The 25,411-nt window shown below is 33.0% G+C and overlaps 4 protein-coding genes across 9 annotated transcripts; 2 read left to right on the top strand and 2 right to left on the bottom strand.

The window, feature by feature from the left end:
• Positions 1 to 685: 685 nt before the first annotated feature.
• On the bottom strand, positions 686 to 5,891 carry LOC106660880 (elongin-B). 2 transcript variants are annotated; one of them, XM_014383901.2, is made up of 4 exons: positions 5,617 to 5,891; positions 1,644 to 1,737; positions 1,435 to 1,579; positions 686 to 1,363 (listed from the first exon to the last, which is right to left on the bottom strand). In XM_014383901.2, the coding sequence occupies exons 1-4, from the start codon at positions 5,725 to 5,727 to the stop codon at positions 1,252 to 1,254; spliced, it is 462 nt and encodes a 153-aa protein (XP_014239387.1). In that variant the 5' UTR covers positions 5,728 to 5,891; the 3' UTR covers positions 686 to 1,251. The 2 variants fall into 2 exon arrangements, with proteins under 2 accessions (XP_014239387.1, XP_014239388.1); XM_014383902.2 differs by lacking the exon at positions 5,617 to 5,891 and adding an exon at positions 5,320 to 5,437.
• Positions 5,892 to 10,822: 4,931 nt separating this feature from the next.
• LOC106660886 (lysine-specific demethylase lid-like) lies at positions 10,823 to 14,969 on the top strand. 5 transcript variants are annotated; one of them, XM_014383909.2, is made up of 3 exons: positions 10,823 to 11,184; positions 11,769 to 11,859; positions 11,919 to 14,969. In XM_014383909.2, exon 3 carries the CDS (start codon positions 12,144 to 12,146, stop codon positions 14,313 to 14,315), a length of 2,172 nt encoding a protein of 723 aa, XP_014239395.1. In that variant the 5' UTR covers positions 10,823 to 11,184; positions 11,769 to 11,859; positions 11,919 to 12,143; the 3' UTR covers positions 14,316 to 14,969. The 5 variants fall into 5 exon arrangements, with proteins under 5 accessions (XP_014239395.1, XP_014239393.1, XP_014239397.1 ...); XM_014383907.2 differs by having other exon boundaries at positions 10,823 to 11,222; XM_014383911.2 differs by lacking the exon at positions 11,769 to 11,859.
• A 2,272-nt stretch (positions 14,970 to 17,241) lies between these two features.
• On the bottom strand, positions 17,242 to 21,287 carry LOC106660901 (esterase OVCA2). The gene is made up of 6 exons (XM_014383935.2): positions 21,165 to 21,287; positions 20,862 to 20,905; positions 18,892 to 19,057; positions 18,638 to 18,835; positions 18,427 to 18,567; positions 17,242 to 17,426 (listed from the first exon to the last, which is right to left on the bottom strand). The coding sequence occupies exons 1-6, from the start codon at positions 21,259 to 21,261 to the stop codon at positions 17,299 to 17,301; spliced, it is 774 nt and encodes a 257-aa protein (XP_014239421.1). The 5' UTR covers positions 21,262 to 21,287; the 3' UTR covers positions 17,242 to 17,298.
• A 4-nt stretch (positions 21,288 to 21,291) lies between these two features.
• Positions 21,292 to 25,289, top strand: LOC106660900 (pre-mRNA-splicing factor 18). Its single transcript, XM_014383934.2, has 6 exons — positions 21,292 to 21,461; positions 21,520 to 21,637; positions 24,170 to 24,339; positions 24,411 to 24,623; positions 24,683 to 24,895; positions 24,955 to 25,289. Exons 1-6 carry the CDS (start codon positions 21,399 to 21,401, stop codon positions 25,195 to 25,197), a joined length of 1,020 nt encoding a protein of 339 aa, XP_014239420.1. The 5' UTR covers positions 21,292 to 21,398; the 3' UTR covers positions 25,198 to 25,289.
• The last annotated feature ends 122 nt before the right edge of the window (positions 25,290 to 25,411 follow it).

The following is a 25,411-nucleotide window of genomic DNA, read 5'->3' as shown; positions in this document are numbered from 1 at the left end:
TATACACTTAGAAACAAGACATCTATAAAGTTCTATATCAAATAAAACAGTCCTGTTTCTGCTAAGTCGGAATATAGGATCCAGATACATGCTGCATGCTCAAGCACAATTATCATATTGGGTGGCTCTCTTATACTTTCCCTACATCAAGCCAAGTAGTGACACTATAAATTAATTATAGGACACATCAAGCAACCCTTCCCAATATGTTGAACACATGTCGGCTTTGGCCCTAAAAGAAAAGCGTCCATGTGTCAACCTTAATCGAGTGAGGATGAACCAGATCCTCCCAGGGCCACCTATCGAAAGTTCTCGTCATGTCACATCTCTGCTGATCCAATCTACTGATGCTTTTTTTTTTTTTTCAATAGTTTTTTTTATTACATTTTTACGGTCAGTGGTTCCGATCACAGTGCTTAAGTCTGGAAGTTTGGATGTCCTGGCCGTAGCAAAAAAGTCTCAGTTTGCAGTCACTTTCAATTTATGGTAATTAGAGGAAATAGAAGGAAGAATCAACTCATTAATAATATAAATATCCCATTTATTATAACTATTATTCACTGTGGAAAAATTTCAATAATTCATATATTATTATAAGTAGAAAAACAAACAAAATGCCCTTTATTTAAATAATGTTCGAAATTTTTCATTTGAAATAAACTACAATGTTATATGCACTTGTTAAAATAAATATAAGATGAAAATTTGAGCACACTACTTCACCATAGGCTGTTTGTTTCTTTTTTTTTTAATAAACATATAAGATAATTTATTAAGCACTTTATACTCAATAAATAGATAGAAGTATACTAAGCACTCTATCTAGAGTAACTTTTTTTTTAAACTTTTATGAGGAGGGAGATACTAAGCGAACCCATATAAAAAATACGGGATAAATATTGAGGGTGATATCCTTTAGAAATGAAATATATAAATTAAAGAAATACATTTTGATTGGAACTATCTCAACAAAAAATATAATGTATAAATATTCTTTATAAAATAATGTTAAGCTATACGGTAAAACAAACAAAAGGAAAAAAGATTATTTTAATTAGAAGACTGTTATAAATTAAAAAAATAAAGAAAGAAGGGAAATAGAAACCAAATTAGAATCCAAACCATCATAAGTACTAGGAAAAGAAGAATTAGTCCTAAAAAGTTAATCTTCTTTGTCTGCACTTGTGCTGAGATTCATTGCTGATGGTGAAAACGCTTTTTTCTTATTTGTTAATACGAACAAAAAGAAATTCAGGAGGCTTGCTCTTGACCATTGGTTTCTTGTGTCTTCATTACATAAGGTAAATCAGGTGGAGATGACAATGGGGATATTTCTAGCGGTTCGAAGTCACCATTATCCATCCTAAGATTGAAGAAAAAAAATCAATTAATACAGAGAATCTATTGCAATTTAAAATTAAAATGTATGCTTACCTAATTGCAAGACCTACAGTAGCTGGGCACTGAGCTTTGGCAATACTAGAAATCATTCCATAATCTGCTAAAGTCTTATCATCTTCCATTAATTGATTATCTTTATTAAACAATTGTTGGTTTTCAGGTGGTACTTTTAAAATTCCTGTAATTTTTTTTATTTATTTTTTATTAAAAGTTTGAATACAAAAGCAACTCTTTATACTAGCCTTCAATTATCCTTTTTAGTTCTAAAACCGATGTATTATCTTTAGCATCTGTAAAGATACTAAGTTTTTTCCGTCTAACCATTAAAAAAACATCCTGAAAGAAGAAATGAATAGTAGTGTAAGTAAATGATTAAAAAATGACAAAATTGTATTTTATAACTGTGTATAAAAACAGATCAGTAACTTACATGTATAATGACAATAACATTTTGAGAAATCTAATTTATTATTAATAATAATGTTTTATTTAAACATGAAGAGATACAATATAAAAAAAGGAAATAAATATCTGACGGGCCTTCAAGTGTATATATTAGTGCTTCGTAACTCATAAGTGTTTTGGATGAGTAAATGCATTTAAATTACCCTAAATAATTAGTGAGAGGGGTTGATGGCCTATCTAGAATATTAATATTTCACCATTAGGTAATAATTGTACTTTGTGAAATATGGCAAAATTTTTAACAAATAATTCTCTTTAATTTTCAAATAAAATTCCAAGATCAATGTCAGTATTTGAACACAGAACCAGCATTAAAAACTCGAGTATACTTGTTTGTAAGTAATTACATAATGAACAATGTATGGTATGCTTAAAATTTGTATGGAAGGCTGAGAGGACTTAGTTGCTGATAACTCAGTACCCTAATTTTGTCTTGCAGTTTGTGCAAAACCGTAGTTTACTGTCGCTACTGATAAACCAAGTAATTAATAAATTGGCCATCTCCTATATTTTTACTTCAATATTAGACAAATTCAGTTTGGAAATATATAATACAAAATTAATTTGTAGTTAAAAAGCAGAAACAATGCTTGTCAGCCTGCGGAACCATAAGGTGATGAATTTTGTATAATGAACTGATAGATGAATTTTAATTATTTTCTGGTGGTGGTTAACAGTTAAAAAGCCTTTTGTTCAGAACTACAGGTAAAGCGCAGAATGGCTTGGGTAAAGTTAAAAGAAAAGCACAAAGTTTCTAGTAAACCTAGGCTTCGCTTAAAAATAGTATTAACAAGAATTGAGGAACATTTTCAACTCCAGAGAAGTCACCGTTGAGTAAGTAATGGTGATTTGATCTTCATACGTTCACTAACATCACCGATGCACATTGAATGTTGTCAAAAGGAGTTACACTTATTTTAGGGTCATTTATTAGAGAAAATTTTATTTTTATGCAAGGATCAAATCCAAATATATAGAATAAGATTTACATTCTATGTTAAGAATGGTCAGCATGTCTATGTCAATAGTCTTGATTTAATCTACATATCTTTGAGATGATTTTAAAGAAAAGTAATTCCCAAAACAGACTGGATTAGTCAAAACAGTCTGAGACGAACGACATTTTAGTATATGTTCAAGAAGGCAGTAACATATGATAATAAAATATAATATGATATAAACCCCAGCCAAGTCAATATATTTTGTTTGGTTCAAGTCTGTTCCAGGCACAATTGCCATGGGTTTGTGTTCTTTTGCGAGTCACAGTTTGCTTCCAACATTACCAAACTAAAAGTTGCATACTACATATTTATCCACGTCTTTCGCCTCTATTAAGAAAAGCCCGGCTGCTATTGACAAAGTTGCTGACTCAATTATTCACTTTCTGCAGTCCAGAACAAAGCTAAAGGAAAACCCCAAAGGCAATTGGAAGAGCAAGGCATACATGACCCATTCACAGAGTCCAATGAATATCATCAGTTTGACAGAAACCATGCTGTCAATTAATTAAGGCACCAGAACATCAAAATATTTAATATTGTAATGAATCATCTAATTAAACTGCACATAAAAGAAACTTCACTAAAACAGCTCTGAAACGAAAAAATCTATTTTGACTGCAATGTAGTTTGACTTTCCAGTCATAATCAAACATTTTGTCTACTTCAAACAAATTGACCAATTCAGTATCTTTTCAGCTTAAAAAGGAGTGCGATGTTGCAGGTCACTTTGGACCCATTAAGAAACTGCTTTGTCGAGGACTATTTCAACAACTTTGTTTTTATAAATTATGTTTTAACAGGGGTCACTTTAAAATTGAATGTGATCAGAGAGTATCTGTAAAATCAGTATGGTCTGGTTCTTTTGTCATGTTTATAAACATATTTATTCCATGACGTATAAAAAGGCATTTAAGTTATTTATTTGATGACTCTCCATTATTGATAACAGGGTCGGACAGGTTTGAGTCATTTCGGTTTGTAATCTAAGACTTTCTTTGTGAAAATCTGTTAAATGAGTGATTTATTTACTTCTTTTATTTGCCAAGGTCAGCTTATCCAAGTAACAGCCTTACAAGTTGAAAAACATTTAGGGCAAATTGAATTTAAAGCATCTTCACATTGGCTCCACAAATTTAGATCACGGCATAAGATTTCTTTTAAGACCATTAGTGGAGTGAAGAACTGACATTGTACAAAAATGAATGGAAAAAAACAATATAGAGCTGATTTTTGAACCCAAAAACATTTTTAAAATCCTTATTTTTTAGAGCACTTCCATATGAAACTATGTAGTTAAAAAATGAGCGTTGTCAAAGAGGAAAAGTTTCAAAGGATCGTTTAACTTTGCTCTTATGCAAAAGTAGGCTTGGTGAATTTGAAAAATTCTCTCTGGTAATGGAAAAGGGTAAAGTCCTCGGTGTTCCAAGGGTGTCAATTGTACTCCCCATTGTGGCTCATCCTGTAATACGATACATTTTTGTCCCAATCTTATCCCAAAAGCGGACAATATTTCATTCCCCAAAGGGTGTGCGTTATTGAGTAGTTTCACTGTATTTTTCCCCCCTAAGTATTACATATGTATTTCAATTAATTATGTAAAAAGTTTTTGCCTTTCTTATATCAGAGCGTAGAACAAAACAATTGTAAATTGAGTTTTTTAATTTTGATTTTAAACTTCCCTTAAATGTATATTTTTATCATTACGCCCATAATGTGATATAATTTGAATATCTGATATAAAGGTGGCCAACCAGCTATTATTCAACAATATATTTAGTATGATCGAGGATGTGATCCAATGAATTCTGGTGTAGTTGCCTAGCTTTTGGTGTTTCTTTTTTCACCTTCCTCTCGGCTAGATTCCCTGTCAGTATTTAAAATTGTTTCCTCTTATCAAATGTACAAACTTTTTTTCTTTATTTTTTCAAAATACGTTTTTTAATAAATAAATAGATGGCACTTTTTACAAACTATTACCACAGGCCAGAGGTCACACTGAAAGCTTGGTTTCAACACCAGAACATTCATTGGACCACAACTCCGATCCTACCAAATAAATTATTAAATGTTTATATAGACCTATTTGGACATTTTTGTCTGATGATAAAATTATATTAGATTTTTTTTTAAACGTCATGTAAATTTAATAAAATACAACGGGCCCTTTTTAACATGTAAACATTTCGGTGACAGGCAATAGCGAAAATTAGGGTTGTGCGTGAGGCTTTAGACGTCTTACAAGTTTTCATGGGTCACCTAATTTCACCAATACAAATTAAACGAATATTGATCAGCAACGCATCACTCATCAATCATTAAAATCAATCAACGAAACAAAAGAATTTTCCAACAATATTAATAAAACTACGGCCTTTGGCGTGGAATTGACGGAAAACAAAATAACTCTCGGATTTGTAACATATGTTTTTAAAACATTTTCTTTAGCCCTTACCATGATAATTCCTAAATTAAAATACACAATGTAAACAACACTTTTCCTTCACGAACTACTAAAAACAGGCAGAAAACTACGATGATCCTTTGCTTAAGGTTAACTTTAACGATGATACCTGCTTTGATTTTTCATGATTAATAAAATCGAAGTCAAAACCCATGTCATCGATCGAATATTAGTTTTTCCTTCAATATACTATTCTTAATGGAGTAAAAACGTTACCGGATTTGTAATGCCGTCCAGGAAAATCGGTACGGCCCCAATGTCAAAATTAAAATGTATGTACGTTGATACCTTGGGCCGTGAAGTAGCATCCGTATAAATGTTGTCCCGGTCTTCGCATTGGAGATTGTGGGTGGTTCCCGCTGAAGTTGGAGCTGTTGTCGCTCCTTGCGATGAAGCCATGGTCCCTCAGCAATTTAAACAATTTCGAGTCTCGTCTCTAAATTATAGCCATACCATTTAAAACAGCTAGACTTTTAATACGGTTATAAAAATGTATAACTTTTTCTACGCAAACATTTCAAACTTTTAACGATGTTGAATTAAAAAACAAATGAATGATTTCACTTATCACATGATAAAAGTCTGCTAGAACATATTTAAAAAAAGACAACATAGAAAACATAAACTGCAAAATTTTCAACGCATTTGATCTATTTTACAAATTCAGTATACAATATTATGCATAATTGTCTCTGATCAACCAGGTTTGCACAGTTTTAATAGGATAATTAAAAATTCACATCTTCATTTGATCATCTTCAGTCATCTTGGCTTGCGTATAATGAAGTGTGATCAGAGGTTAATAAGCTGGGGGTTCAAGACCTCAACCCAATTTCTTAACTTTCTCATCATCAGTCATCATGATTTTATTATTCTCACAGAACAGCTGGGATGAACTACATGTAGGTTCAGGACTTATAAGGTCCTCAATAGAATATTACATATTTTAGCTTGAAAATCTACAATCATCAAGATATGTTTTTTTTTTTGCTAATTAGAATGATCAAACTTCAGCTTTATCACCATACAGACCTGCCCAATATTTCAATATAATCATCTACAAACACTTTAATCTAGATATTCTTATTCTTGGTGAGAGGATAATCTCTCTATATTCGCTTACTTTTCTCTAAGTGATAAGAGGGTAGTCAGCGTAAGTGCTTCGCTACTTATTCTTGTGTAAAAGTAGGTAAGGCTCAAGAGTTTAATAAACTAGAGAGTACATTCTTCATTTATTTTATCACAATTCCGTCTTTTAAATGTACACAACCTCAAAAAATTTTAATCTAACAAGACAGCCACAGCTCTAAATCTGGGTTAAGTCTAATAACAAAGGGACTTACCTTAAATAACGCTCATTACGATTAGCGTCTGCAGCATCCCTAGCACCTTTCGGGTTTCTCAACCATCGACTTGATCCGATGAGTCGCAACAACTGTTCTTTGTTGGCTCTGGCTGGCTGAGTCCTCTTGTTGAGTCCAAGACGAAGTGTGGCTTCGTCTTTTCCAGATCGACTGTTTTCTACCTGAAGTGAGACTACTCTTGACTGACTTGATTTCTAAATTATCCCATTCTATACTAATTTCTGTACCGGTATAGGGGGTGGAAAGGAAAATTAAAAGTCAGGGGAGTTCTCACATCACAGGTGGAATGGCAAAGACAGATCCCTAGAAGTACTCCATCGACCCCAATCTAGATTAGTTTGAGTTTAGGTCGGTGGAGGAATATCAAGTACTCCAACGACCAAACGGAATGAGTGTATTGTATGGATGTATTTAAGTGTATGAATGTATTTATTTGTATGAATGTAGTGTTCGAAAGAGTAAATAGAATATAGACTTAGTTGGGGGCTGAAATGACCTAGATGTCGGAAGCCCCAATAAAAAAAAAACATCAGTTTACAATGTTCCATGTCGCTACATTTTTTGGCCTTGTTACAATCCTTCAGCACTAAATTAGTGCTAAATTAACCTTAGTTATTTATTTGATAAGTTCTCCAACTGTTGCAACTTTGTTTTCCACATTCATGGGAAACATCTTGAAGCTCTTGTCTGGGTCTGCAATACCTTTCAACGTTCTTATTTATTTGATCAACTAATTATTGTAGAGCTGTTTTCCTGGTTTGTGAGGAACGTCGCTCCTGTCTATGCTGTGACACCCTTCGACCAACTGCTTGGTAGTGGTAAAAAAGTAAATTTACACACCTAACAACATTGTCTCTAAATAACAGGCTGAGTCTGATCAGTATGTTAAATTTAAATTTTTTAATAAAAGAGTACAATATAAAAGTGCTGTGATGCCTGTTGCTTAAAGATTGGAGACAAACTAGCTGCAGGTTCATCACCAAAAATGATATTTTAGGTTGAAATATATCAACGATCTTGGTTTGCCTATCTCACTGTATGAAACAATCGGAAACACACTACAGATTCCATATCTTGATTACAAAATTTTAGCTCGATCATTTTCAGACATTTTAGCTTGCCTATTATGAAGTGTAATCGAAGTTTAACAAGCCAAAGGTTCACACTTTGCTGACCTTATTCTCAAGACAATATCTTAACTTTCTCATCATCAGTTGTCATAATTTCTTATTCTCACTGAATACGATGACCTGACATGAACAAGCTGCAGGTTCAGTACTTAGGGGAATCTCAATACAATATTTCATATTTTAGCTTAATTATCTACAATCATCATGATATAATTGTTTTTGCTAATTAGAAATATCAAGCTCCAGGTTTATCACCCCACAGACCTGTACAATATTCCAATATAATCATCTATCAATCGTTTTGAATAAAGCTAATAATATTCGTGTTTCAAGAGAATCAATCATAGGAGAAGTACCCATAATTTGATTGTTTAAAATCATTTTGGCTTGCATATCCTCATTGTTTTTATAAATGAAGACTGAACAAGTGGTTCTTCATGAGGATTTTGTACAATGAAATTGTAAATCATATATATATATATATTTTTTTTTTAATAATAAAATCTGTTCAACTCAGCTATTAGAAATGTAATCTCCAAAAGCTTGACAATAAAACCACACCCCTTCTTTATTCCTCTGTTTACTTATTAGTATTAACTATTTAAATAGTATAATCTTTCTGTGCTAAATAGATATGATTATCAAAGATAGTTACACAGATTTTTTTTTTTAAACTAAAACTTTACTTTTCAATTTTTTCTTTGGATATTTTACTATTTTCAACTCTTGGAATGATTATTGAACTAAGTATTTAATTCTTGAATTGTTCGTGTATTGTGTTTGACAATTAACAATTGTCCATTCTTTATAAAATTGTAATTGTAGTACGGTTACAGTTGGTCGACCTTGTCCATTCTATTAAGCTAAACTCATAAATTAATTATGGTGGAAACCATAATTTTTAATTAAAAAAAGTAAAGGAGGGTTTTATGTCCAATTACCCTTTGCGTGTTGTGGACGACCATCATTTTTTAATAATTGATTTAATTGATTTTATTAATTTTAATAATAATTTTAGTATTGTATGTATTTGTTAATTATGTAAATAATTAAAAATAGTTTGATAGTGATGATCAGGGTGATATATTCCTCAATAGGTTGACAAAGGAACTGAGTGTTTTTCTTTCCTTCGAATTTGCCTGATTTTTATATAAAACTATATAATGCTATAGTATAAAATATAGCATTATATTTCGTGGTCCGATTGACCAAATAACTTCTTTCAACTAATTAATCTTTTTATGTAAGGAATCGGTTAAAATGAAAAAGTTAGTGCCACGAGGATTTGAACCCACGACCTTTGGCTGGGTTTGAACCCCGCTCGTGGCACTAACTTTTTCATTTCAACCGAAACCTTACATAAAAATATTAATTAATTATAATATTAAAGGTGTTAAGATTTTTTATTCATTACATACACGCTATTAAAAGCCAAATAATAAAATATATCAGTGTCTGTGCTATTGTACATATAAACAATAATGGTTAACAAGGAAGAAAATATTTGAAATTTGCTAGTTTAAATATTAAATTATCAATATAAGTGCTGTTCACAAGGCAAGTATTCATGACCAAATTGGCCTATGATGTTGAAAATATTATATTTTGTATTAAAAATAAATAGTAAATATATTTAATTTTTATATTTCAGTAATAGTTATATCAAAAGCATCCTTCCATCAAAGTGAAAAATCAATACTTGCTTCTACAAATATTTTTTTTAATTAATAAAAGTGCTGTTTCCAATGCTCATTGCCAAATCATCCTGTGGTGTAGAAAAATACACTATCAATTTGGTATTAAAAGAACAATATTAAATTATTTAGTTTTTATATTTCAAAAATAGTTATATCCAAAAAGTCCTTCTGTCAAACTGGTCATTCGACACTTGCTACAAAAATCAATAAAAGTCTTTTTCCAATACATATATGTGAGGTCAAATCAGCCTGCAATGTAGAAAAATATGCCTATTAGGGATTAAAAAAAGTAATAATATATTTAGTTTTTATATTTCAATAATAGTAATGTCCCAAGTGTCCTATCAAAGATAAGAATCGACACTTGCTTCTATAAATATATTTTTTAAAATCAATAAATGTTGTGTTTACAATGCACATAGTTGTGGCCAAATCGGTCTGCGATGTAAAATAAATATTATCTATTCATTACTAAAAAATAAATAGTAAATGTATTTAGTTTTTATATTTCAATAATAGTTATGTCCAAAGAGTCCTTCTGTCAAAGTGAACATTCGACTCTTGTTTATATAATTTTTTTTAAATCAGTAAATGTGCTATTTCCAATGCACATAATCATGGTCAAATCGGCCTATGATGCAGAAAATTATATTATCTACTTGGTATTAAAAAAGAAATAATAAATATATTAAGAAATTATATTTCAATAATAGTATTTCCGAAGAGTCCTCTATCAGAGTGAACAACAACAACACTTGCTTCTACAAATATTAAAAAAAATCAATAAAAGTGCTGTTTTTAATTCTTGTATTCATGGCCAAATCATCCTGCAATATAGGAAAATATATTATCTATTCGGCATTAAAAAAGAAATAGTAAATGTATTTAGTTTTTATATTTCACTAATAATTATGTCTGAAGAGTCCTGTCAAAGTGAACATTTTATGCTTGCTTCTAAATTTTTTTTTTTAAATCAATAAGTGTGATGTGTAAATTTGACATAATCGTGATGAAATTGGCCTGCAATTTAGAAAAATACATTATCAATTTAATATTAAAAGAAAAATAGTAAATGTATGTATTTTTTATATTTCAGTAATAATTATGTCTGAAGAGTACTTATGTCAAAGAGAACAATCAATACTTGCAGTTTAAATATTAAAAAAAAAAAAAAAAAAAAAAGTGCTGTTTTCAATGCACATGGCCAAATCAGCCTGTGATGTAGAAGAATTCATTATTAACTTGGCATTCAAAGATAAATAATAAATGTATTTAGTTTTTATATTTCACTAATAGTTATGTCCGGAGAGTCCTGTCGAAGTGAACATTTCATGCTTGCTCCTATAAATATTTTTAAAAAATCAATAAAGGTGCTGTTTCCAACTCGGTCGGGAGTATTCTTGGCCCAATCGGCCTGCGATGGATCACGCCTCGCGATCCCCACTTGCAGCGGGTCGCCACCTCCCACCAACCCCTTGGTCCGTTTCACGTTGGCAACATTGAAGGTAAAATTTGTTTTTCAGCTGCTCACAGCCCCAACAAAAATTACGGGAAAAAGTTGGCAACAGGCTGGCCGGAATTGGACGCCGACGCCAGACAATACGGAATATTTGACCTACCGTTTCTACAAAGGACAAGGACGAATCGGCCCATTCGACAAGCCCAGTGCGTTGGAAAATTTGCCCCTTTCTTTCATATCTTAAGTGAGATTTCACGTTTTTTTTGTTGCATGAAAACAATTTTTTTTGCTGTCCTTTAATTTTTTTCTCGTATTCATTTTCTTTATGATTTTTGTTTCTTTTTTAAAAACAATAATGTTTAAATATTAATACAATTAAAAATTGCTTACTGATTGCTAATAAAACCATAATAAGGTACTTGTAATCCTGAAAAATATTAGCATGGAACTGACTGTACTTTAGTAACGTCCTGTTAAAGTATATTTCATACTTTAGAAAATAAAATACATAAATATGATTTTTGTATGAAAAAATCAATTTTGGCGTGTTCGTATATTTTTATAGTTTTTTCGTTTTGTAAGTCGCATTAGTGACGGAATGGAGATAACGAATATGGCCGAATGATTTTTTTTTCTGAAGGAGTAGCGTGGGATTTTAGTTTTAAAAGATGTGTTTGTCTTTATTTTTAAGTTATTTTATTATCTTTTTACATTAAAAAACGCGTTTCATGTTGTATTGCATGAGTCGAAAGGAAATCTTAATTTGATTGCTATTTTTTTTACTTGCCAGTTGCTAGAACGTGTAGCGCTATAAGCACAGGCGCAAAGTATATTGAAAACAAGGAGAATAGTAGTAACGCGGAGCTTTTTGAACGTGCATGGTGTGTAAAAAAAGAGAATGAATAAAGAAAAAAAAAAGTAAAATTTTTGCATTTTGTAGGAGGAAAGCTGTTTGTTCAAGGAGGCAATGACGGACGCGAGTCGCTTTTACGAAGTTTTCAATGGATTCTCCATTTTCATGGATTGGGGGTGGGATTAGTGCGCTTTGTCACCGGGGGAAAAGGGTCAGGTAGAGGAAGCCGACCCTTTTTCAAAGGGGCACGGTTTTTAGTGAAAAGTTTCCCGAAAGTGTCAGTGTTTTATAATTGCACTTTTCACCGGTGACATGTCCAGTGTCGGGCCAGTGTTTTCTCTGGATGTAAGTTTCAAAAGGCCTCCCGAAGCGCCGGTGTTCGATCCGACAGAGGAGGAGTTCAGGGATCCTTTGTCGTACATAAACAAAATAAGGCCGATCGCCGAGAAGACTGGGATCTGCAGGATAAGACCGCCGGTGGATTGGCAGCCTCCTTTCGCCGCGGACGTGACCAATTTTAGATTCACCCCTCGACTCCAGAGGCTGAACGAGCTCGAAGCTCTGACCAGGGTGAAGCTCAACTTCCTCGACCAGATAGCTTCGTTTTGGGAGTTGCAAGGCACCAGGATGAAGATACCCACCTACGACGGCAAGACACTGGATCTGTACTCCTTGCACCGAGTCGTCCAGAGTGAAGGTGGTTTCCATGTAGTGTCCTCCGAGAAGAAATGGGGAAAAATCGCAAGGCGGATGAAGATGTCCAACGACCGGGCCATGTCGTCAATCTTGAAGTACAACTACGAGAAGGTCCTCAAGCCCTTCGACATCTTCAAGGAAAACTGTTTGAACAAAAAGTCAAGAAGGATAAAAGAGGAGGCACCTGAAATAAAAATGGAAGTGGATGGAAAGTTCGTTAAAGGATACCAATGTCTCAGTTGTATGGGAAGAGAGTCATCAAAAGAAAAGCTTCTATTTTGCACAAATTGTAAGGAGAGTTACCATAAATTATGCCTCTTACAGCCTTTGCCGACCAATCCTAAATGCGCCTGGAGATGCCCAAAATGCATTGCTGAGGAAGTCGCCAAAAGGGAGGATGCTTTCGGCTTTGAGGAAGCAGATCGTGAATATACATTAGTCGAATTTGGTGAGATGGCAGATGCGTTTAAAACCAATTATTTTAAACGACCCGCTCATACAGTTCCCTTGTCTATAGTTGAAAAAGAATTTTGGAAGATTGTATCATCGATCGATGAGACTGTGACAGTTGAATATGGCTCTGATCTTCACTCCATCGACCGAGGTTCAGGATTTCCTACAAAAGACACCATAAACCCAATAACAGATAATCCTGATATCATGAAGTATGTAAATTCACCCTGGAATCTCAACAATTTCCCAGTACTGGATGGTTCTGTGTTTGGCCATATCCCGGGGAAAATATCCGGTGTAAAAACACCTTGGATGTACGTCGGTATGTGCTTTGCCACCTTTTGCTGGCATATCGAAGATCATTGGAGCTATTCGATTAATTATCTGCACTGGGGCGAACCCAAAACTTGGTATGGCGTGCCGGGGAATTTTGCTCCGGAGTTTGAAATAACGATGAAGAAAGTAGCACCGGAATTGTTTGAAATTCAGCCTGATTTACTCCACCAACTCACGACGATGTTAAACCCCACTGCTCTTATAAACGATGGAATACCGGTTTACAGGACTGACCAGTCGGCGGGAGAGTTTGTGATTACTTTTCCAAGGGCATACCATTCCGGATTCAATCAAGGATATAACTGCGCTGAAGCAGTGAATTTTGGCCCTGCAGATTGGTTGATGATGGGTCGTGAATGTGTCACTCATTACTCGATAATTCACCGCCACTGTGTTTTCTCCCATGACGAGCTCATTTGTAAGATAGCACTCGACGCAGAAAATATCGACCCTAGAATAGCTGCAGCGACCTTTTATGACATGCTACAAATGGTTGTGTTCGAGAAGAAAATGAGGAAACACATTTTCGATTGGGGTGTGAGAGAGTCGAGGCGAGACATATTTGAAAAATACACCGATGAAGAAAGACAGTGTGATTTTTGTAAGACACTCTGCTTTGTTTCTGGGGTAACTTGTGATTGTAAACCCTTCAAATTGGTCTGCCTGCAACATCACGATCAACTATGCACCGAGTGTCCACCAAACAAGCACAGGCTAAAATATAGATTCAACTTAAGCGAGTTATCAGTCCTACTGCATAAGTTGAAGTTAAAAGCGGAAACTTTTGACGCTTGGATGTATTCTGTAAATAGTTTTTTGGAAGATGACAATTGTCAACTCTCTGATTTGTCCAAATTAAAAGAATTGATTGTTGAAGCCAAAGAAAAAAAATTCCCCGATTCAATTATAAATCCTGTTTTAAACAGCATCAGAGAAGCTGAAAAACGCATAACCATGTCATTTGCAAAAGAATCTTTAGAAACAATAATTCTTGACTAATTTTGGATTTAGCCAATTTATTGAGAAGGTGAGCTGTTGTATATTTTTTTTCTTGGTTTTTTTAAAGACTGATAAATATGTAGTGTATAATAATATTAATCAATGTTGTGTAAATAGAATGTAAAAATTTATCTATTCCTTTTTTTTGTGACATATTTTTTTAAGCATGCTCTTATTTATGTACATCAGTATTATCAAAGCTTTTCATATGTACAGGGCAAAATTATATATTTTCTAGATCTTTGCTTTGTCAAGAACTATTTTGTCATATATTCTCATTGGAATCAAGCTATTTAACAGTACAAAAAATTGTAAAAAAAGTTACATATATGTAAAAAAAATTGAAATTGGAGAATGTTACCATGTAAGGAACGTATAGATTACTTTTCTAGTTTCAACTTTATTGCACATAGATATATTATTAAACTTTCTGCTTTGACTTAAGATTTATAATAGAATAAGAGATAATTTGTTTTAGTTGAAACTTCTGTGATCTAATTGAGTTACTTTTATTTATATATTTTATACATATATTTATGTTCCTTCATTGCTAATTTGTGTACCAGTGTACACAGTTTATCTAATCGTATTGAATTTAACTTTCACTCAATTTTATGTGAAATATTAAGATTGAAGTAAACTTTTTAAAATTATTTTTAGTAGAATATGTGAGAGTAATTTTATTTTTCACTTGTCTTTTTATTAAAGCAATGTTTTTTTAATACATAGTGTTTTTCTTTCTTTTTATCCTATTCATTCAGCATGTATATATTTAGGACTGATCAACAGAATAGAAAATTCACTACTTTCGTGGTCCGCTTGACCAATTAATACATGACAATTAATTAAGGTTTTTAGTTGAGATGAAAAAAAGTTAATGGCACGAGAGGGATTCGAACCCACGACCTTCGGCTTGATACGCCGCTGCTCTACCACTACACTACACCAAAAATGGCAAAAGGAGGGAAAACTCATAAGGTGGGGTTGAGATGGGGAGTTGATGTCCAAGTGGATCGAGGTCACGATAGCTCAGGTGGTAGAGCAGCGGCGTATCTAGCTGAAGGTCGTGGGTTCGAATCCCTCTCATGCCATTAACTTTTTTTCATCTCAACTAAAAACCTTAATTAATTGTCATGTATCAATTGGTCAAGCGGACCACGAAAGTAGTGAATTAATGATTTAAAAATGAAGTACACTTCACTAAAGCTCTCCGTCGCCATTTCAATTGTCGTCGAGAATCCAAACCGATTACACGACATTTGAAAAATGGCAAAAAGGAGGGAAAACTCATAAGGTGGGGTTGAGATGGGGAGTTGATGTCCGAGTGGATCGAGGTCACGATAGCTCAGTTGGTAGGGCAGCGGCATATCTAGCCGAAGGTCGTGGGTTCGAATCCCCCTCTCGTGCCATTAACTTTTTTTCATCTCAACTAAAACCCTTATTTAAGAATAGAAAATTTCAATTTATTAAATTGAAAAAGGAGAGAACATTAAATTAAAAGTTTAGTGTAAGAAATTGATCGCAGAGGCTCTTGTGTCAGAGTTGTGATTTCCGTGCTATTGAGTTCGATGCATAACAATGTCCCTGAAATTTTTGAATAGTTGAACTGAATAAGTACTGTAAAATGGGTGTTTCCTTGTAAGTCAGGAATCGCTTGATTTTTCTTTTAAACAAAAGCTTAATATGTACAGGACAGCTTGACATTATCCATTGGATTGTTAAATTTAGGATGCATTTTATGTAAAGTCATATCCTTTAACAACTAGGTACCTTTGCTACATACAGACCACTTCGATTGACCTAAATTAAATTTTTTACAACAGAAATGTCTGAGAGTTATTAACAACCAAGCAATTAGCTTAGTTTATGCAGAACATCAGAGGTACTTTTAGGGGGCTTTACTTGAGAAGAATACATATTCTGGCCATTGATAATATAAATTTGTGTTTGTCGGCTTCTCACATATTTTCCATCTCGTGTTTTGTCAGCATGTGAATGATGCTCCTGTATGAAAGCTTTACGATTTTTTATTTTCCATGGAAACTGGGATGTTTTCTCTCATAAATTATTTATTTCTCCATATATGGTGATAAGGCTTAAACAACACTTTGAAAACAAATATTCACACAAACACACACCTAAAGCTAAGTTGGGTGGTTACCAATATTTCACCGAGATCCCACTTTATTCATGCTAATAAATACTTTCATACAAAACTTATTTTACATAGCGTATACTGTTAAAAAATTGTCAGTCACTGGGGTACTTGAGGGTACTACGCCGTCTCACCCACATTCTTTGAACACATAACCTATCTAATTTAGGGGAATAGGTGGCTGAGTGGTTAGGCTGTCTGACTCATATTTACCTGAGTTCGAATTCCGACAGCCCATGGCTTTTTAATTGATAATAGTATGAAAAATGTCTTGTAAAGTGGTTTGATCCTAGTCTGCGACACTACAACAGGTAGTTGGATGTTAAGTCCTATTGTGGCACGATGGAACCACACCTCTAAACAATCAAACTAATAAATACATTTACTCAATTACAACCCTTATGCATTTCAAATGTGACCATACCATGCATTTATCCACTTCAGGTATCGAATCATCACTTCGATGTTTCAAAAGTTCTTTGAAACTACATAAATATAGTTATTGACTAAGTGATTTTTTAACTTATTTTTTGTGTTTAATATATGTGTATATTTATTAGTCAGATATGTTTGTTTTGGTTATAAATATTTATTATGTTTATCTTTGGCCACTCCAAAATGGTTGACTCCATACCAAAGGGCTTGCAATGACAGAAGTCTTTAAAAAAATATGTACAAAAAAATCAAAGGATATGCAGATGATATTGTCAGTTATTAATGCAAGATCAAAACTTCAGCATTATTCACGATTATAAGGTATCTTTTCTTGCGTGTGATCCGTATTTTTTTTTTATTAAAGTATAGGATACATAATTATTTTGTCACAGTTCATCGAAATCTATCAAAAAATTCTTTATAAACATGTTTGAATTCCTTAGAAGCTGGAATGTAATGCCCTCCAGGATGCCTTAGTATTTGAGGGTTTTCAAAGATTTCCAATAGACTTTCACACCTCTCTGAAAATATACAGAAAACAAATATTATTTATAATTGTAATAATTGTGGCTAAAATTACATTTGAACAAGAATGTATTAGTAAATTAGAACATTTTGCTTGTCAGGATTGGTGTTTCTTCTGAATCCACGAAGGGGGAGATAAAAAAGTAATCCAGGTCTTCACATTTCAAAACAACGTTAAATTCACAAAGCATTTATCTATGTCGAAGCTAAACACTCCCAATTTTTCTTATTAACATGTTCTTTTAAAAATTCTTACTGAAAAGTTTTTCTTATTAAAAAGTTGGCTTCTCATGATATATACAAATTTATAATGTGTAAACACCATATTTTTAAATTTAAAACAAATAAACCTACACAATAAGGGATTGAAAGACCTCAGTGCCTTTATTCTTGATAAAAAAGAAGCCAAGAGGATTTTCATTAGAACCAAAAATACATTAATGCATGAACATTTTATAATTGAACACTGAAGATAGTGAAAAATCTGAATGGAAATATAGGGTAGTAAATGAAAAATTGGAGTCAACTAAGCCATATGAAAATTGAAAGTTCAGAACTGGTCAGGTTCAGAAATTAGAACTACATATGCAAAGTTGGATCTGCTGATCATCAATGGAAGAAGAAAGAGGAAAAAACAATGGCTTGCATTGAAAAAATAAATAAATAAATATAATACACCAAATAAAAACTGACAAGTAATTATTTTAAAAAAATCCAATTAATTACGGTTTTAAGTTGAGACAAAAAAGTCAGTGTCACGAGCGGGATTCGAATCCACGACCTTCGGCTTTTGTCTCAACTTAAAACCTTAATTAATTGGATGATATTAATTGGTCAAGCGGACCTCGAAAAATAGTGAATTAAAAAAAATAACTTCTGGAAAATTATATGTAGGTTGTAGCATCTGCACAAATCTTTTTTGGGTGTTGATTTTACCCCTCATTATGTTTTCCAAACGAAAATATTGTATCTAGAATGTGAATTTGCTGAATTTACCTTTTGAAATAACTTGATCGGTTTCACCGATGATGTGCAATGAAGGGATTACTAATTTTGTATTATAATAATGTAAATGCGGTTTGCACAAAGAACGAAAACCAGCACCAATAATAACAAATTTAAAATTTGCTTGGAATTCTGTAACATATAAAACAATTTATTTAATGTTTAGATTTTAAACAATAAAAAACCTGTTAATAATAATTACCTCCTTTTTGTATCAAACAACAAATCAAGGCTGCAAATGTTGCACCTTGTGAAAAGCCAAATAGACCATCATAAGGGCCGTTTTTATTTACATGGTCCTGAATGTAAGAAACACTTTCTTCAAAACATTCTGCAATGTCACTCTCAATTTTGGATACATAAGTTTTATTAGTGTCTGTGAACCACCAACTTCTAGGATCTAATTAATGAAAAAAATTAAACAATTGAAATATATACATTTTATTTCAAACATACTCGAGGCAGCTAAATCTTGCTTATTTTCAGCATCATGACTAGGAATATTTGATATGTGAGGTGCATCCACAGTATCGAAGATAATATTTTTAAAAGCTTTTCTTAGAGAGCCTATTTTAGATCTAAATGTAGGCCCATCTTGCCTGTATCCATGTAGACATAGGATCTAGAAAACATTTTTACAAATACTCAAACCAATTATAGCTACATATTTATTAAATTCACTAATTTCGTGGTCCACTTGACCAATTAATATATTACAATTAATTAAGGTTTTTAATTGAGATAAAAAAGTCAATGGCACGAGCGGGATTCGAACCCACGATCTTTGACTAGATATGCCGCTCCTCTACCACTTGAGCTATCGTGACCTTGATCCACTCGGACACCAACTTCCCATCTCAATTCAAATTCAAAAGGTGGGGTTGAGATGGGAAGTTGATGTCCGAGTGGATCGAGGTCACGATAGCTCAAGTGGTAGAGCAGCGGCGTATCTAGTCAAAGATCGTGGGTTCGAATCCCGCTCGTGCCATTGACTTTTTTATCTCAACTAAAAACCTTAATTAATTGCTACATATTTATTTTTAAAAAAGTCTACAGTGTCCAAGAAAGTTGTAAAGGGCAATATAATGCACCTTACTGAACGCCAAAAGTAAGAGACCAAGAAGGCATTTTAAAATAACTGAAATATAGTTAAATCTTGTATAAGATCAGTAGACTCAGAAAATAATCAAGTGGATTGTGATACCTTAACCTCTCCCCCCAAAAAATATTCTGGATCAATCAAAACCAAAGTGAACTGAAACTGGTAAAAGAAGACCAAATCTAAAATCAAAAAAAGGAGAAGAAAATATATGTGAATTTGAAAAAAACCCAAAGAGAATTTAAGAATCTAAGCCCAAAAATTGTCTTTTTTTCGTGGGGTCCCTGGTAATTTTAAAAACAACTTTTAATTAATTTATTGGGGTATCCGTGGTTACCACGGTTAAAGTGTTGACATGGCAACTCATCATTATACGGGTTTAACATTTAAATTCAGAGTTGCTGGATTCAAACCCAACATATTTACAAATGAGCTTTTTTCAGGACCCCAAGGGTTGGAATGACATTTGCTGTTGCAAACCACCAGAAAAAAAGAGTAAAAATTAAATTAATGGGGATTGCAACAACTTGGTAGAGGAGACAAGTATCATCTGCTTGTTTTTTCCCATAAAAAATTAAAATGATACTTAATTATCCTTAATCCTACATGCTAGCTGAAAGATATAGCAATAAACATTTTCTAATTTTTTGCACTTGGAATTTTACTTGTTTTTCTCTACATTTTAATTATTATTTGGAGATCGTGAGATGCGGTCTTGTGTGAAATTCACTATCTCCAAATAATCATTAATTAACGATCACTAAATACAACACATTTCTACATTTTAAGTTTTACTTTCAAAAACTTTTAGCTGGTAGTTCTGTTTGAATCCATGCATAAATTTTGGACTTTTACTTAAGAATGTGAACTGTAAAGTTGTTCCGATCCCTCATCTGTCACACCCAACGTTCCAGTAGTTAGATGTTAAGTCCTCCTAAATGCCTGTAACTACTCAATATTTTTTTGCATACTTTTGTGTATGCTTGTCGTACTGGTACGAGGAGTGAGGGTGCTTCTTATTCTAATTGCTAATTTGTTTACATTGTTTCCTTTATGTCCTGTTATAAATATATTAGTGTTACATTAATTTTCCCTATGTACTTGGAAATTTTTTAGGCATTCCCAGACCAACTCAAAGCTAAAAGATATTTATATATTTAATCACTTTTTATATACGGATTTTTTTTTACACTTCAAAAATAAATATGTATGAACAGATCATAAAATATATGCAGATATCCTCTATATATATTTTCAGAAGATATTATATTTATAAGAAGTTAAAACAAAAAGCAATATACTTATAACTACTTTCAATAAACAATACCTTTAGTTTATTTTCCATCGGATGCTCAATTGTTTTAGATATGCCTAAAAAATGTTAATAACTATACAGTTCACAGATTAAACTGAATAAACAAGAATATTTTAATTGCACGAGTTAAAACCAAATTATACTCAGTAAATAGTTAAAAATAATAATACTTTTTAATGATTTTTTTTGTTTTGTTTTAAAATGTGCTATTACATGAATAAAAGAGAATTTATTTGTTTAAATATTAAAAAAGGTCATTTTCTTAAATGTAATAATAAGAATATTATCTAATACAATAATAATAATAATATATACACAAGATTGTCCAGGTTTCGTTGATCTCCTTAAATTTACTTTCTTTTGTTGACTTGGATTGGATTTGACCTAGTGGTTGCCTGCAAGAAGGTTTCATCTACATTTGTTGGTGTTTTGCAGTTTGTTTGTTGTTGTTTAAAACAACGCAGAATTCTCACCAAGTTACAACGTCCGCCCGAATTGGTTAAACACATTTATTTATTTTTTAAAATGGCAAATCTTTAAAAAATCGCTATGGACATTTTAAAGCAGGAAATTGAAAGGAAAAGGAAGTTGCTCCAGGAAAAACAGCTTCTGGTACGTTATAACTATGACACCATAACTAATTTTCTCTTAACGATTTGAAAACTTACAGCAACCGGCCAAGAAGTATTTTAAACGATCAGAATTAGTTCAGAAGGAAAAGGAAGAATATTATGAAAAATATGGAGGAGAAAAACCAAAAGAGGAGAAAGAGGAAGAGACAAAATCTGGTAACATTTTATCTCGTTGAAACATATATATTACATTTGGTTCATTTTACATTATTCAGATGATGTTCTCTATGTTATTTTGACTGTAGAAACTACTGACACGACATGGGGAAAAATCAGATGGGGTGGTGTCGGTATGGTCGTTGGTTTACTGTGAAACATTAATGTCAACAAGTTGCTTTCAGCATAGGAAATTAAGTTAAAACATGTCAATTAATTAAGGTTTTTAGTTGAGATAAAAAAGTCAATGGCACGAGCGGGTTGAGATGGGAAGTTAGTGTCCGAGTGGATCGAGGTCACGATAGATCAAGTGGTAGAGCAGTGGCGTATCTAGCCGAAGATCGTGGGTTCGAATCCCGCTCGTGCCATTGACTTTTTTATCTCAACTAAAAACGTTAATTAATTGTAATATATTAATTGATCAAGCGGACCATGAAATTAGTGAATTTAAAACATGTCATTGACTGCATATCAATTTTTTTAAACATAAAATTGACGTTGAAAATACATGAGATTTATTTTGGCTAATAATCGACAACAATATTTGTTTAACATTGGCCTGCGATATGAAAGTAAGAGATATAAGGCATAGAATAAATATGAGTAAAAGAAGTGGCCACAGGGGTTTCTGTTTTTGATAACTCACTAGCCAGCTTCGGGTCACTCAACCTCCATAGTCTTGGTCAAACTCCTTAGTGTAGACTTGCAAATCTTTATGCACATAAAACTTACTTGTGGCTTTTCCTCCTCTAGTTGCAAGAATCTGCACCCACATAGAGCTTCACAAAAACACAAGATGTGTCCCGCTCCTCTTTTTCCTGGTAATATCTGCACTTTCTTTTTGTTCCTTCTGTCTGTACTCCTATCCGGTGCATATGCCTTCTTAGGCGGCAGTGCCCTGTCAGGTGTCCAACCAGAATCCTGGTTCTGTTAAGGTTGTCCTCAAGTAAATCCTTTGTAAGTCTTGTGGATGGCCCTTCTATGAATTTCTTTGTGTGCCTCATATCTGTGGTATTGTTCCACCAGGTTTTAGACTCATTAAGGATGGATTCTTTTTTGTGGCAAGATGCTAGGCCTCTTACCATGGCATCCCCAACAACTTGAGTAGTTCTCTTTTTGGAAGTAGACTTAGCACATTAACCATCTTTCTCCGCCTGCAGTCTTTCCTGTAGGGATTGCTGTAACAAAGTCTCGGAACATATTTCTGGTATTCGTGTGCAGCTAATTCTTTTATTAAATACTATACAAGCCATTGGTCTTAATGATACCCTTTGTATTATATTACCTGTCTGTTGGGGTTTTATTCCTCGTACTGTCCAGTTGTTTACCCAAGTTTATTGGTCCAGGCCTCCTGCATAGTGTGGTTGACCTGAAGGACCCTTCTAAACTCAAACAATTAAAAAATAAATAAATAAATAAAAATAAATATAAATATAAATATAAATATAAAAAATAGGGACCTGACCCAAATAAAACCAAATTGGTAAACTTTCAAAACATTTTATTAAAATAAAATAAAAGAAAACATTATCAGCATCATTCCTTGTAATTTACAATTAAAAATAAATAAATAACTTTCAATTAATTATTATTTTTTTTATGTAAGGTGTTTTATCTCAACCAAAAACCTTACATAAAAAAGAATAATTAATTGAAAGAAGTAACTTGGTAAATTGACCACTAAAATCATAATCAATAAATAAATTATCATTATCGGGGGGACTACAGAGGCTAGGTGACCTACTCGTATTTGCCATGCTAGCGGTTCTGGGCTCGAATCCCTACAGAGCCCATGTCTTTGAAGTAAGAAAAATGTATTGTAAAGCGGTTTGACCTCTTGTGTGGAACATCCATTGGAAAGCCCCTCCTGTATGACAGGAATTACTTCTCATGCCTTGATTTAAAAAGAACATTAGTGTCAGTTGTCACAATGATTAGTGTTAAACACTCATCACTGTCCCTGAATTCAAACCCAGAGTACATACAAATAAGCTATTTTCGAAAACACTGTAATCCAAGGGGTTGATGTCCTCTGTTGTTGAAACCCCCAAAAAGATAAACAAGATGTATCATACTCAAGTATAGCCAATTAACTTTAATTGATTCATCTCTCATAAGTTTTGCATGTTTACTGAAGTCAGTAGAACTATTAGCCTCACATCAACTATAATGGGTGGAACTGTCCTCTCAGCCGAAAGTCATATATGTCACTGTTCCGGTCATGGTTCTCTGTCACAAAGCTGAGGCACAACTGACCTCTTCATTCGAGTGTCATCAGCTCAACACACAAGAAGCTACTCAAAATCCACTTGTTGGCACAACACATAGTCAAGTTTTATCTCAGTCCAAATTTTGGTCTAGATGTTCCATTCTCCGAGAATTTATTAACACATATTGCTGTTTTTGAAAGTGCTGAAAAACATTGAGGTATCATTTTCATGTTTATGAGGTTTAATGCAGGCACAACTCGTTATTTGATTGCTATTATTTTATTTGTGTTATGTGCTTATTTATAAAATTAAATAATTCCAGGTATATCATGCCCTGTTGAGGATGTAATCGATAAGTCCGCCCTGTCAAGAAAGGAAGTAATAAAAAGGTTACGAGAACGAGGAGAGCCTATCCTTCTTTTTGGAGAGAGCGAATTTGATGCTTTCAAACGGTTAAGAAAATGTGAAATTCTTGAACCAGAACCGAACAAAGTTAGTTTCTACACTTACAGTCTGTTACAAGAATTGTAAATTTATTTTTATTCTTTAATCAACATTTTTAGGGCTTCAGAAATGATTTTCAAGAGGCAATGGAAAAAGTGGATCAGGCATATTTGGATGAATTATTAAAAACGCAAGCTGATGATTCAGCAGATGTTGATAACAGGAAAAAACAGGAAAAGCCAATAACCTATGAAGAAGTTCAGCAAATGGCTGTTAAACTTGGAAGAGGAGATGCTAAATATGATATGGACATTATTATACATTTCCTTCAGGTAAATGAGCTATTTTTTTTCCCTAATCTATTTTATTTAATCAATTTTTTTTTACTTAGCTTATGATACGTTTGTGGGGTGAAGAGCTGAATAAAAGGAGTGAGGCAGAGAAAATTACCACTAAAGGAAAAATGGCCCTTGCAACATACACCCAGACACAACAGTATTTAAAGCCATTATTGAACAAGCTGAAAAATAAAACACTCCCTGAAGATATTCTGGACAGTTTAACAGAAATCGTAAGACATCTATTGGACAGAAATTATATCATGGTAAGGTTTACAAACTTTTTTTTTCTCTATTTCTTGAAATAAATAAATTAACATTTCAGGCGAGTGATGCATATTTACAAATGGCAATCGGCAACGCTCCTTGGCCCATTGGTGTCACTATGGTCGGTATTCACGCTAGAACAGGGAGGGAAAAAATCTTTTCAAAGAATGTAGCGCACGTGTTGAATGATGAAACACAAAGAAAATACATACAAGGATTGAAACGACTGATGACAAAATGCCAACATCTTTTCCCCACGGATCCATCAAGATGTGTTGAATACACTCCAACAAATTCATAAGACCATAAATATTTATGTTTATTTTGTAAATATTTTTTGCTCGTATTACGAATCGTTGATATTATTTTTTTTGCATCCAAGAATTATCGGGGAAAAAAGGAAAACATTGTAATTAAAAAGTATATATTTAATTTTTCATCTTTTTTTTTACACCCTTTTTATACATACATAGAACAATAAAAAATAATATAACTTATTTATTTTTATACATGAA

The sequence above is a fragment of the Cimex lectularius genome, unplaced genomic scaffold (genome assembly GCF_000648675.2).
Source record: "Cimex lectularius strain Harlan isolate CLEC.00 unplaced genomic scaffold, Clec_2.1 scaffold24, whole genome shotgun sequence".
In the NCBI taxonomy this organism is placed as follows: domain Eukaryota; kingdom Metazoa; phylum Arthropoda; class Insecta; order Hemiptera; family Cimicidae; genus Cimex; species Cimex lectularius.
The sequence above is the reverse complement of the archived record's forward strand: the minus strand, read 5'-3'. Positions and strand labels throughout refer to the sequence as shown.

Coding starts and splice junctions, on each gene's coding strand:
- LOC106660880 (XM_014383901.2), bottom strand. CDS start 5,727: ATGGCTTCATCGCAAGGAGCGACAACAGCTCCAACTTCAGCGGGAACC. Junction 1,738..5,616: donor ATGCTACTTCACGGCCCAAG/GTATCAACGTAC, acceptor TTCTTCTTTCAG/GATGTTTTTTTAATGGTTAG. Junction 1,364..1,434: donor ACTGTAGGTCTTGCAATTAG/GTAAGCATACAT, acceptor CTTCAATCTTAG/GATGGATAATGGTGACTTCG.
- LOC106660886 (XM_014383911.2), top strand. CDS start 12,144: ATGTCCAGTGTCGGGCCAGTGTTTTCTCTGGATGTAAGTTTCAAAAGG.
- LOC106660901 (XM_014383935.2), bottom strand. CDS start 21,261: ATGAAACCTTCTTGCAGGCAACCACTAGGTCAAATCCAATCCAAGTCA. Junction 19,058..20,861: donor CGATGGAAAATAAACTAAAG/GTATTGTTTATT, acceptor AATGTTTTCTAG/ATCCTATGTCTACATGGATA. Junction 17,427..18,426: donor CGATCAAGTTATTTCAAAAG/GTAAATTCAGCA, acceptor GTATATTTTCAG/AGAGGTGTGAAAGTCTATTG.
- LOC106660900 (XM_014383934.2), top strand. CDS start 21,399: ATGGACATTTTAAAGCAGGAAATTGAAAGGAAAAGGAAGTTGCTCCAG. Junction 21,638..24,169: donor AGAGGAAGAGACAAAATCTG/GTAACATTTTAT, acceptor AAATAATTCCAG/GTATATCATGCCCTGTTGAG. Junction 24,624..24,682: donor TTATTATACATTTCCTTCAG/GTAAATGAGCTA, acceptor TTTTTTACTTAG/CTTATGATACGTTTGTGGGG.